At 45.4% G+C, this 13,240-nt stretch overlaps 1 protein-coding gene across 2 annotated transcripts in view; it reads right to left on the bottom strand.

The window, feature by feature from the left end:
* The window catches only part of SH2D4B (SH2 domain containing 4B), an 82,220-nt gene that overhangs the window by 38,194 nt on the left and 30,786 nt on the right, over positions 1 to 13,240 (bottom strand). For both annotated transcript variants that reach the window (XM_027962301.3, XM_042240921.2), the window contains exon 4: positions 4,770 to 4,917. In XM_027962301.3, coding sequence (XP_027818102.2) covers positions 4,770 to 4,917 — 148 coding nt within the window. The remainder of the gene's footprint in view (positions 1 to 4,769; positions 4,918 to 13,240) is intronic.

Raw genomic sequence — 13,240 nt, 5'->3', positions numbered from 1 at the left:
TTATATGAACAAATTCTTCTTAGGTCTTGCCTAAGGCTTTACCTTTTTAGCCTTATTTCCATCCTGACCCAACATGAAGCCCAGGCTGCAGCCACGTCAAAACGTGTGCTGGCCTCCCTGGTGGTCCAGTGGTTAAGAGTCCATCTGCCAATGCAGGAGACACAGGTTTGAGCTCTGGTCCGGGAGGATTCCACGGGCCACAGAGCAACCAAGCCCAGGCGCCAGTTACCCAGCCTTCACTCTAGATCCCGCAAGCCACAGCTACTGAGCCCGTGGGCTGCAGCTGTTGAAGCCCGTGTGTCCAGAGCCCGTGCTCCACAAGAAAAGCCACCACAGGAAGCCTGAGCACCACAACTTAGAGCAGCCCCTCTCACCACAACTAGAGGAAGCCCACACACAGCCATGAGGCCCAGCGCAGCCATAAATAATTTTTTTCAAAACCACGTGCCGTGTTCCATGCACACAAGGCCCTCACTTTTGCTCAGTGCTGTTCCCTCTGCTGGGACGCCCTTCTCCACCTTCACACTTCCTACTCAACTTTCCCAAACCAAATGCCATTTCCTCCACGGGGCCTTTCCAAATGTTCAAATATTTCGTAGCAAAATATTACAGGATTCTTGTGCACTTATGTGTCTCAAGGATAGTGGCTCGTAACTCTCTTTGCTTATACTGTCTCTGTCTGGCTTTGGGATGAGGATGATGCTGGCCTCTTAAAATGAGTTTGGAAGTATTCCCTCCTCTTCAATGTTCCGGACTATTCTGAGAAGGATTTGTGTTAATTCTTTTTTAGATGTTCAGGAGAATCCATCAGTGAAGCCATCGAGTCCTGGACTCTTCTATGTCGGCAGATTTTTTTTATTACTGATTCAGCATTCTTATTAGTAATTGGTCTGTTCAGATTTTCTATTTCTTCATGATTCCATCTTTGTAGGTTGTACGTCTTTGAAAGTGATTCATTTCTTCTAGGTTATCTCATTTGTTGGACTATAATTGTTCACAGTAGCTTCTTACAATCCTCAGTATTCTCATGGCAAGTGTTAGCTAGATGCAAATCAAAATCACAATGAGATAGCATTTCATTAGGATGGACATTAAGCAAAACACCAAAAACGAGCGCTAACAAGGATGTGAAGACACTGGCGCCCTTACACATTGCTTCTAGAAATGTAGAATGGTATGGCCAGTTTGGAAAACAGTATGGCAGTTTCTCAAAGTGTTAAACGTACAGTTATCATAAGACTCAGAAATTCCACTCCTGGATACATAGCCAAGAGAATTGAAAATACATATTCACAAAAACACAAATGCTCAGAGCAACATTATCTGTAATAGTCAAAAAATAGAAACCACCCAAATGGCCATCAACTGATAAACAGATAAACAAAAGTGTGGTATACACACACATTAGAATTTTATTGTCATAAAAAAGAATAAATGACCGACTCACACTACAACACGGATGGACCTTGAAGATACACTAAATGAAAGAAGTCAGACACAAAAGACCACGTAAGATATGACTCTATTTATATGAATTGCCCGTAACAGGCAAATCCATAGAGACAGACATTAGATTATTTCCATGGGTGTAGTGGGAGGGGGTGAGTAACTGCCAGTGGGCAGAGAGTCTCTTTCTCTGGGGATGAAAATGTTCTATAATTGGAGAGTGGTAATGGTGAGATGACTTTGTGAGCATACTAGAAACCACGGAACTGCATGCTTTGAAAGGATGAATTTTATGGGGGTGGTTTAGTCGCTCAGTCGTGTCCGTCTCTCGTGACCCCATGGACTGTAGCCCGCCAGGCTCCTCTGTCCGTGGGATTTTCCAGGCAAGAATACTGGAGTGGATTGCCATTTCCTTCTCCAGGGGATCTTTCTGACCCAGGAACTGAACCCAGGTCTCTTGCATTGCGGCATGTGAATTGTATCTCAATTTTTTTTAAGTCTGTCTAATGACTGGGGCAGGTGGTTGTGAAACGCTGAGGAACAGAATGCTGGCCGGCAGAAGGCATGCATACCTCTGCTCTCCCTGCTGTGGCCCTCGTCATCGCCAAAGTCAATCCTGCCACAGTCTCCTCCTCTCTCTCACCCCCAAAACCAGCCCGAATTATGTCACTGGACTTTAGAAGTTTCCTCTGTCCACTCATACAAGTCATGCCTTTTTATTTCCTGTATGTTTTGAAGTTTTGACATCTGGGACCTTGCTGGTCCTTCAAATACTGCCCCTCCAAGATCCAGCGATTTCCTAAAGCTAGCAAAGGACCCAGAGGCAAGTGCACCTTTCAAATGCAAACCAACCAATGCAAAGCCCATACGCAACCACCTTGTTTATCTGGTTCTTATACTCCTCAATCTGTCCATCTGCCCTAATCACCCCAGTGCCAGGTATAGAGAACTAGAGACAGCTCCTATACCCCAGAGCCTGCTGAAATTATTCAAACCAAGTTGGTTTACCCTGTCCTGTCTTACCTTTGAGGCTTCCCAGGTGGCGCTAGTGGTAAAGAACCCGCCCGCCAATGTAGGAGACTTAAGAGTCACCGGTTCAATCCCTGGGTTAGGAAGATCCCCTGGAGAGGACACAGCAACCACGCAAGTATTCTTGCCTGGAGAATCCCATGGACAGAGGAGCCCTACAGGCTGTAGTCCATAGGGTCACAAAGAGTCGAACACCACTGAAGCAACTGAGCTCGCATACACGCAAGCCTTACCTTTCCCAGTGACACCATAGTGAAGGCTCTTGCCCACTTTTTCTACTTGTTTCCTCTACCTTTTGACTCACCCTGGTGCTTCTTGTGCGGCCCTGCATGGCATGCCATGCTCTCCATTTCTAGGAATCTGTGAGCAAAAACATCTTGCAGCAGTCATTTCCACATCAGCATGCCTATCCATACCTGGTTAAAGCAAGTCTCAAGTACATATTAAAATACCACCTTCAAGCTTAGTTCCACTTCCTCTTTCCTACCTAACTTCTTACCACACCCGACACTCTCCAAGATTAAGAGCCACCTATGGCACCCCACTCCAGTACTCTTGCCTGGAAAATCCCATGGACTGAGGAGCCTGGAAGGCTGCAGTCCATGGGGTCGCTGAGGTCGGACATGACTGAGCGACTTCACTTTCACTTTTCACTTTCATGCACTGGAGAAGGAAATGGCAACCCACTCCAGTGTTCTTGCCTGCAGAATCGCAGGGACGGGGGAGCCTGGTGGGCTGCCGTCTGTGGGGTCGCACAGAGTCAGACACGACTGAAGGGACTTAGCCGTAGTAGTATACATCTCTAATGGCTCAGACGGTAAAGAACCTGCCTGCAATACAGGAAACCTTGACTTGATCCCTGGGTCAGGAAGATCCCCTGGAGAAGGGAATGTCAACCCACTCCAGTAGTCTTGCCTGGAGAATTCCATGGCTAGAAGAGCCTGTCAGGCTACAGTCCATAGGGTCGCAAAGAGTCAGATATGACCAGGTGATTTTCACTTTTTCACATACATCTTTAACTTCCTAAGTACACCACATCCCTTTATCATATTCTGGGCTCTCCATCCTGACCACCTTCTCCAACCTCTTCGTTTGATATCCCCATGCTCCCAGCAGCCTCACTTTATACCTTCTCATCTGGAATGCTGTCAGAATAGCCACCATGTGCTCCAACAGAACGTGTACCTTTTCCCTCAAAGCCCTTAGCCTGTGTGCCTAGCTCCTGCCTGGCCGGCGAGTTCCCCCAAGATACAGACCACGATCCCTCATCTCTGGATCTCCAGGGCTTAGCACACAGCCATAAAATTATTGGTAACCCAGTAAATGTAGGGTTTTACTCTTTAGTATAAGAAATCTCCCCAACAGGCAAGTAAGTTCCTTGAGGATGGAGCTCTTACCCTCTGGGTCCTTAGCCAGGACTATATACATGGTTGACACAGGTTAAAGGCTTCTGGGCTAAGCAGATGAACTGGAATGATGACTGAGCAAGTAGACAGGTGGGAGGAAAGTGGCCGAGAAAGCAAGCCAGCCTCCCAGTCCCCAATAAGAGAGCTTAGGACCTTCCTGGTGTTCCAGGGGCTAAGACTTTGAGCTCCCAAAGCAGGAGGCCTGAGTCAGGGAACTAGATCCCATATGCCTCAACTAAGAGTCTGCATGCTGAAAGGGAGATCCAGCGACCTAATTAATCCCTGCAGATGGAGACTGCAGCCACGAAATTAAAAGACGCTCACTCCTTGGAAGGGAAGTTATGACCAACCTAGACAGCATATTCAAAAGCAGAGACATTACTTTGCCAACAAAAAGTCAAGTCTATGGTTTTTCCAGTGGTCATGTATGGATGTGACAGTTAGACTATAAAGAAAGCTGAGCACCAAAGAATTGATGCTTTTGAACTGTGGTGTTGGAGAAGACTCGACTCTTGAGAGTCCCTTGGACTGCAAGGAGATCCACCCAGTCCATCCTAAAGGAGATCAGTCCTGAGTGTTCACTGCAAGGACTGATGCTGAAGCTGAAACTCCAATACTTTGGCCACCTGATGCGAAGAGCTGACTCATTTAAAAAGACCCTGATGCTGGGAAAGATTGAGGGGAGGAGGAGAAGGGGATGACAGAGGATGAGATGGTTGGATGGCATCACCGACTCAATGGACACGCATTTGGGTGAACTCCGGGAGTTGGTGATGGACAGGGAGGCCAGGCATGCTGTAGTCCATGGGGTCGCAGAGTCGGACTTGACAGAGCGACTGAACTGGACTGAACTGAACTAATTTTTTTAAAAACTCAAGTGCTACTCACACTGCTCTTCCCACTCACGTTCCTCCTTCTCGCTGGGGAGGCTTTGCAGCTGGGCCTGCTTCAGGGTCCAGTAAAGCTCCTTCGCCCTCTGCTCTTCCTGGAGGCGAATCTGCTCCTCTCCCCGCTTCCTCTCCTCTTCCTCTTTCCTCTAAAACACATCATGGAGACAGAATGACATTAGGTGATAGTAACAGGAAACAGGCAGGGCAGGGCTGAGCTGTCACGTGGAAAGGTGGCCAGAGGAGGCCACCCCAGACTCTGTCTCTACACACACAAAGTTGGTAACAGTTATATCTAATCAGGCCATGGTAAAGATCAAATGACTTGAAATATGTGAACCAAATATGTGAAGCTTTCTGCAATAATAAGAGAACTCTGGGCCACCCTTGGTCACACCTTCATTCTGGGGGAAGAGGGAAGTGGGCATGAGGAGGGGAGCCTGGTCTTCTTGGAGGCAAGTCAAGCAGGATATGACTATTCTTGTTGCTGTTCAGTCACCCAGTCGTGTCTAATCCTTTGCAAACCCATGGACTGCAGCACACCTGGCCTCCCTGTCCCTCACCGTCTCCCGGAGTCTGCCCAAGTTCATGTTCATTGCATCAGTCATGCCAGCCAGCCATCTCATCCTCTGACACCCTCTTCTCCTTCTGCCCTCAATCTCTCCCAGCATCAAGGACTTTTCCAATGAGTCGTCTGTTCACGTCAACCACCTGGTCGTGGCAAAGGGCCTTGTATAACTCAGTGAAGTCATGCCATGCAGGGCCACCTAAGATGGACAGGTCATAGCAGAGAGTTCTGACAAAACTTAATCCATTAGAAGAGGGAACGGCAAACCAGCCCAGTATACTTACTGTGAGGACCTCATGAATTGTATAAAAGGCCCCAAAGATATGACACCAATAGATGAGTCCTTCAGGTCTGAAGGTGTCCACTATGCTACTGGAGAAGAGTGGAGGATGTGATTATATCTTAACCTTATTTCCAAAGAAGATATTTCAAAGATAAAACAGTTTAGGGGGCCCCAAATCTCCAAATATTGTCCTGCTTTCAAGCTCCAAAAAGGCTGTGTATATTTTCCTTTACTTTTGTTTAATCAAAGCAACATGAACACACATGTCAATCATGCCAGAAGGCTTGTTATAAGAAAATAATTAATTCTCTAAACCACTTTACCCAACCTTCCCCACCCTCATCTAGTGCCTAGAGGTCACCATTCTCAATTATTTTAGCTTTCCTTTATGTGGTTATATCCATGTCTGAAAAATGCTGCTAATTATTGATTTATTGATTCTAGACATTAACTACTACTTCTTTTTTTTTGGTACATGAATATTTAGCATTTATATTTCCCATACTGGCAAACCCATATTTTTGTTCTCATCACCCTCATGATAGATTTACATCACCATTCATAATTATATCAAAGATTGGTATGGTACATAACTAAATATTGTTCACAGGACTTCCCTGGTGATCCAGGGGTTAAGAATCTGCCTGCCAATATGGGGGACACAGGTTTGATCTCTGGTCCAGGAGGATCCCACATGCCCCAGAACAACTATGCTCACATGCCACAGCTACTGAGCCCAAGCTTTAAAGCCTGGGCTCTGCAATGAGAGAAGCCATCGTAATGAGAAGCCTGCATACCAGGACAAAGAGTAGCCCCTACTCACTGCAACTAGAGAAAACCCAGGCACAGCTATGAAGACCCAGTGCAACCATAAATAAATAAACTTTTTAAAATAAATATAGTTCACTGTAAAGCCATCAGGGGCTCCCCTGGTGGTAAAGAACCTGCCTGCCAATGCAGGAGATGCACATTGGATCCCTGAGTTGGGAAGACCCCCTGGAGTAGGAAACGGCAACCCCCTCCAGTATTCTTGCTTGGGAAAATCCTATGGACAGAGTAGCCTGGTGGGCTACAGTCCAGAGGGTCACAAAGAGTCAGACACAATTTAGCAACTAAACAACAGCAACATATATATAGCTAGATCTATATACATATTTTGTATCATATGTATACTATTTATATATCCATATAGAGTCATGTCTGAAAATATCTATGTTACCTTCGCATGTAACTGCTAGTCTAAGCATAGAATTTGATTAAAATCATTTTCCTGCCGAACTTGAAGGACTTCACTTCCTTATCTTCCAGCATACAGTACTGCCACTCGGATTCTCATTTTTCTGCATAAGGCACTATTTTCCTCTTTATCTGTGAATTCTGAAACTTTTTAACAGATGTGCCTTGGTGTGGAGTTTCTTTCATTGATTACTAGGCACTCAGGGTGCTTTTGATTGTTGAAGTTTCAGGTCCTTCTAGTCTACTACCTCTCTGCTTAGGATTTTTCTGATAATTTCTCTCCTCTGATTTTGCTTTTTTCCTTCTTAGAACTCCTCTGTGTCAACTGCTGGACTTCTTGATTTGACACTGTAAGTGCCTTATCCTTTTTCTCTTAGTTCCTGCCTCCTGCCTTTTTGTTCTACTTCCTGGTTGATCTCACCGACTTTATCCCCCAAGGCTTCCACTGAATTCTTTATTTCAGCTGTACATTTATAATTCCCAAGCCCTCTTTCATTCTTTGCTTCTTCCTTTTTGCTTTGTGGCATTCTGTACTTCTTTCATAAATGCCAACACTCATCTCTGAGGATTTTAGAGATTTTTCTCCCTCTTGTTCTGATGTAGGTCTGTTTCTTCTGGTTTTTGTTTTGTTTTGTTCTTTTCTTTAACGTTTGTTGTATTTGGTACCTATCATTTGTGTCAGAGGTTATCTTCTGATGTCTGATGTTCCCTGACTGCTCACAATTCAAAGAGGAAATTAAGTGTGTTTCTGAGGGACTTCCCTGATGGTCCAGTGGTTAAGAATCCTCCTTGCAAAACCAGAATTGAAAGAGACACGTGTACCCCAATGTTCATCGCAGCACTATTTATAATAGCCAGGACATGGAAGCAACCTAGATGTCCATCAGCAGATGAATGGATAAGAAAGCTGTGGTACATATACACAATGGAGTATCACTCAGCCATTAAAAAGAATACTTTTGAATCAGTTCTAATGAGGTGGATGAAACTGGAGCCTAGTATACAGAGTGAAGTAAGCCAGAAAGAAAAACACCAACACAGGATACCAATGCATATATATGGAATTTAGAAAGATGGTAACAATAACCCTGTATGCAAGATAGCAAAAGAGACACAGATGTATAGAACAGTCTTTTGGACTCTGTGGGAGAGGGAGAAGGTGGGATGATTTGGAAGAATGGCATTGAAACATGTATAATATCATATAAGAAACGAATCACCAGTCCAGGTTCAATGCATGATACTGGATGATTGGGGCTGGTGCACTGGGATGACCCAGAGGGATGGTATGGGGAGGGAGGTGGGAGGGGGGTTCAGGATGGGGAACACATGTACACCCGTGGCAGATTCATGTTGATGTATGGCAAAACCAATACAGTATTGTAAAGTAATTATCCTCCAATTAAAATAAATAAATTTAAATTAAAAAAAAAAAAGAATCCTCCTTGCAATCCAGGGGACACATGTTTGATTCCTGGTTGGGGAACAAAGATCCCACATGCCTTGCAGCAACTAAGCCCACACACCACAACTACTGAGCCTGCACAGCATCACGTGTCATAACTAAAGACCCAAGAGACTCAGAGTGTATAGTTGGGGTTTCCTTGGGTTTCACTCTGGGAAGACTGGATGAGGGATAGCCACGCCACTGAGAACCCTCAGGTGGAAATACCTGGAGGTTCTTTCTCTGAAATTATTTGACATCATCTGTGTCCACCCGTGTGGTGCCTGACCACCAACATCCCAGGAGTCTGCATAGGAGGCAGGCTACAGGTAAGTCAGCCCTTAGACTCAAGCAAGCAGGACCCCTAACCTGAGCCCCATGATTCATGAGAAACCAATGCTTTGAGGTACCTTTTTGCAAATTGTCCCTGCAAGTTTCCCAGAAATAGTACCCCAGGACAGGCAGGGGCAGCAGTAGGTTCAGGTAAGATACCCCAAACCCAGACCAGGTTCCATTCAGCCCTTCAGAGTACTCTCTGACCCTTTCCTCCATGCAAAGGGTTAACCAAGTGCCCTATGGAGCTCCAGCATTCATAACTACCGAGTCATTCACAAGTCCAGTGGCCAAGCCCTGGTTCCAGAAGGGTAGCCCAGCAAGCAGATGAATGTTCCTGGACAACAGAATATTTTTATCATAGGATCACCTGAGATTGGGCCACCAGAATAGAGTTAATAGGCTGAGTTTATGTAGTTCAAATTATTAACTTGCTATAGACAAAAACACCATCCAAAAAAAAAAAAATGTTACCAGTTCTGTACACCCTACAGGCAACCTGACAGTAGGTTCCATGGTTCAGAGTTCAAACCTGTGCTTGTTGCCCCTGATTCCGACCTGCCCCGACCTGTTCTCTCCACTTGTCCTGATACGCTGAGCCCCAGTGGTGTCCTTTCAGGTCCTGGGCAGAGGAAGGGATGAAGTAGCCTGAAGAAACAGGTGAAAGCAGGGAACTGAGGGTCCAGCCACTCCACGCAGGAGTGTGCCACCAGTCCCTCATTCTCAGCGCCGTCCTTCACTGAACCCGCTGTCCGCAAGTCTCGAGCCTGTGGGGTCTCTCGGCTGAGCTGATTCAGGACCACCAGCCCCTTCCTGCAGGTGCCCCGCTAACCTCCCATCACTCTCCCTCTGTCTTCCAGAAACCAAATTTCTTTGGGCATTATTTTCATCTGCTCTCCCCTCCTCTTATTTTCTGTTTTTGCGGCTTATAATTTTTTCAGTCCACTGATAGTTTAATGGATCAAGAAGAAAAAACAAAGAAGATGGGAATTGAGTTTTGAGCCCCTCGTCTAAAAAAAAAAAAAAACAAGGATTTTGTCGCTTCTGCAATGACACAGATTGAGAATTTTTCTCCAATTCAACAATCACGTTTTTAAATTCTAAAAAAAAGACAAATTCTTAATGACCCACTCTGTAGGAGTTAGCAATTAAGGAATAAAGATGTTAAGTGGCTTCTCCAGTCATTCACCAAATCCTTATTGAGCACCTAGGAGACTCTGCCTGCTCCAGGCACTGGGGACATAGCCGTGAAAAAGGCCCCACTTAGCCCCACTCTCTCAGAGCTTGCCTTCCAATGACAGAAAAACACTCATCCGGTAAAATAAAAAATATATCAGAATATCAGAAGTATTATATTATATATCATACTATGTAATATATCATATTACATATAATATTTATATAACATACTATACAACATGCCATATTATATAATAAAGTATACAGAGAATTAAAACAGGGTAAGTGATAGAGTCTAGGCAGCTACTTTAGACAGAGTGACCAGAATCATCTCAGAAGGGGCTGCTCTGCGACCTAAATAATAAGAGGGTTGGTGAGTGAGTCTCAGGGAGAAGAAACTTCTAGAGAGAGGGAACCATGGGCACAATGGCCCCAGCATTGGAAATGGGTTTGGCATGTTTGAGTAGGGAATTATCCACTACAGCTGGAAGGAAAACAAGTCAAAATTGTATCTTTAATGCGTCTGAGATGCCATCTGACATCCAAGACACCTGCTGTGGGTAGTGGGATGCATAAACCTGGGACGTAAGGGTCCCAGGGACTTAAGCTCAGGCTGCAGAGGTTGAGTGAGAGGCCCTCTGCATGGGGGTGATGTTTCTCAGCCGCAGACTTGATGTTATCAATGAGAGAAAGAAAGGAGATCAGAGAAAACAGCCAGAATGCCTTGGGGCACTGAGCCGTTTATAAGTTGAGAGAAAGAGTTGGAGCCAGAAAGTGAGACTGAGAAGGGAGACCAAGGGGTAAGATAAAAACCCATAGGGGGCTATGTCTGTAGGAGAAGCTGAGAGGAAAAGGGGGTGGTGAGCCGAGCTGCAGGCTGCTGAGACACCACGAGAGATGACAGAGAAGCACCAAGGGGCCGCAGAACGTGGTCTCGGGACCACGTGACGTGAGCTCTTGTCAACAGCAGCCCTGGTGGAGCGGACGGGCAGCCATCCAGGCAGCATGGGGGAGAGAGAGGAAGTGACCACAGACAACCCCTTTCAAGACATTTCCTGTTAAAAATGAGCAGAGACAGGAAGCAGCAGCCAGAGGGGGCTGTGGGGTTAAGCTAGAAAAGGGAAGGTGAGTTGGTTGTTTTCAAGATGCGAAGTACTAGAGCAGAGAGTTAATGACGGATGCAAAACTGGAACCAAAGTCTGTCTGCCTCCAAAGCAGAAAAAAACGAATTTTACCCTAAAGTTGTATTTCACTTTCATCAGTCACTAGCATCTCAGGAGCATAAAAATGAAGCGTCACACTGGCACGGCACTTCACACTTTACAAAGTGGGTTTCCCATTCCTCCCCCAGGAATCCTTAATCGGATTGTGGTCACCATATTGCTCAATACACAGCGCACTAACCAAGAGAGCTTCCACCAGGGACTGTAGATCTATCATCCACCCACAGAAGTCTTCCAAACAGGAGTGATCTCAGGGAAATCACAGACAGTTGAGCCATGTCAGAGCCAGAGGGCTTGCAACCCCCCAGTCTTACTTCCTTGTGAGGATACTAGTTTTCCTGGCTGCCGTAACAGAGCACCATAGACGGGGGCAGGTAGGCTTAAACAACAGACATTTATTGTCTCGCAGTTCTGGAGGCCACAAGTCCAAGATCAAAGTGTCAGCAGGGTCGATTCCTTTCTGAGCCCTCTCTCCTTGGCTTATAAGCAGCACATGGTCTTTCCTCTGTGTTCACGCATGTCTCTGTCCAAATTTCCTCTTCTTTTAAGGGCAACAATCATATTGATTTAGCTTGGACTGTAGCCCGCCAGGCTCCTCGGTCCATGGAATTCTCAAAGCAAGAATATTAGAGAGGGCTGCCATTCCCTTCTCCAGATCTTCCCAACCCAGGGATCAAACCCAGGTCTCCTGCACTGCAGGCAGATTCTTTACCATCTGAGCCACCTGGGAAGCCACTGATTTAGGGCCTGCCCTAAAAATCTCATTTTAACTTAATTTCCTCTATTAAGACGTTTAGGTCCAAATACAGTTACATCCTGAGACCCTAGGGTTGGGAGTTCAACATATGTATTTTAACTGGACACAATTTACCATAACAAGGAGGCTTAGCACCCCTAGAAAAGGGTTATGACTGGCGTACCATAGATAAATGGCATTTGACCAACCACCTCAAATTAAATAGAGTGCTCCTACTCCAACCAGCTGTGGCAACAGGAAGCAGCATGGTCAACGGCAGTGCCCACTTCCCTCCCCACCCACTCCTACCCCAACTCCACGACTTCCATTCCACTCCGTGCTTCTACAAGCTCAACTCTGTTAGACTCCACATTTAAGTAAGGTCATGCAGCATTTGGCCTTCTGTGCTAGCTTATTTCACTTAGCATAATGTTCTCCAGGCTCATCTGTGCTGTCACAAATGTCAGGATTTCCTTCTAAGACTGGATAATATTTCGCCGCATACACATACATGCGCCACCTACTTTTAAAAATATATCTATAGAAACTTTAGCCATGTGGCGAAAAGGCACAAAGCTTCGGTTATACAGAATGAGAAAGTTCTGGAGATCTAACGTACAGCAGGAAGACTGTAAATGACTACTGTACTTAATGGACGTGGGTTTCAGCAAACTAATACTCTCATCACACAAAAAGAGCCGGTGAGGTGATGGATATGTTAGTCAGCTTGATTGCGTCACCATTTCGTAATGTATATGTATATCAAAATGTCACGTTGTACGCCTTAAACTCATACAATTTTGATTTGTCAATCACACCTCAATAAAGATGGAGGAAGATTTACTACCAATAAATAAATAAAGAGACAGATGGATGGATGGCAGTTCCACAGTTCATTCAGTTCATTTCTCCTGAGAATGGGACAACACCAGAAACCTCAGACTTCCCTGGTGGTCCAGCGGCTAAGACTCACTGCTCCCAAGCAGGGGGACTGGGTTCCGTCCTTGGTCAGAGAATTAGATCTCATGTGCCACAACTCACAGTTCCCATGACATAACTAAAGATCAAATAAGTAAAGAAAGATACAAAGAAATACTTTTAAAAGCGAGCCAAAACCTGCATCAACCTCCAAAGGAACATGACTGGTCACTTACTGTGGCAAAGGTAAGCTCTTCACACAAATGAACTGATAAAAGAAGACATTTTCCACCACAAATAGAAGAGTATGGCACCATCCTCACCCTGGTTTTGCAAAAATGCTCAACCTTTACAGCTGAAATTGCCTGAAAACTCTCTGTTGCTACTTTCAGAATCCTTTGGCCCGTCTGTGATCACTGAAGAAAAGGCCATCTTTCTTTGGGTTAGCAGTAAAAGGCCAATACAGCCAAAAGGCAGATAGGCAAACACTCGCCTTCCACCTTAGGAGTCGACTGCCTTTTTCTGGCAAGCCCAAAGCCCTCTGAGCTGTCC

The sequence above is a fragment of the Ovis aries genome, chromosome 25 (genome assembly GCF_016772045.2).
Source record: "Ovis aries strain OAR_USU_Benz2616 breed Rambouillet chromosome 25, ARS-UI_Ramb_v3.0, whole genome shotgun sequence".
Lineage (NCBI taxonomy): Eukaryota > Metazoa > Chordata > Mammalia > Artiodactyla > Bovidae > Ovis > Ovis aries.
This window is presented reverse-complemented; position numbering and strand designations above follow the sequence as displayed.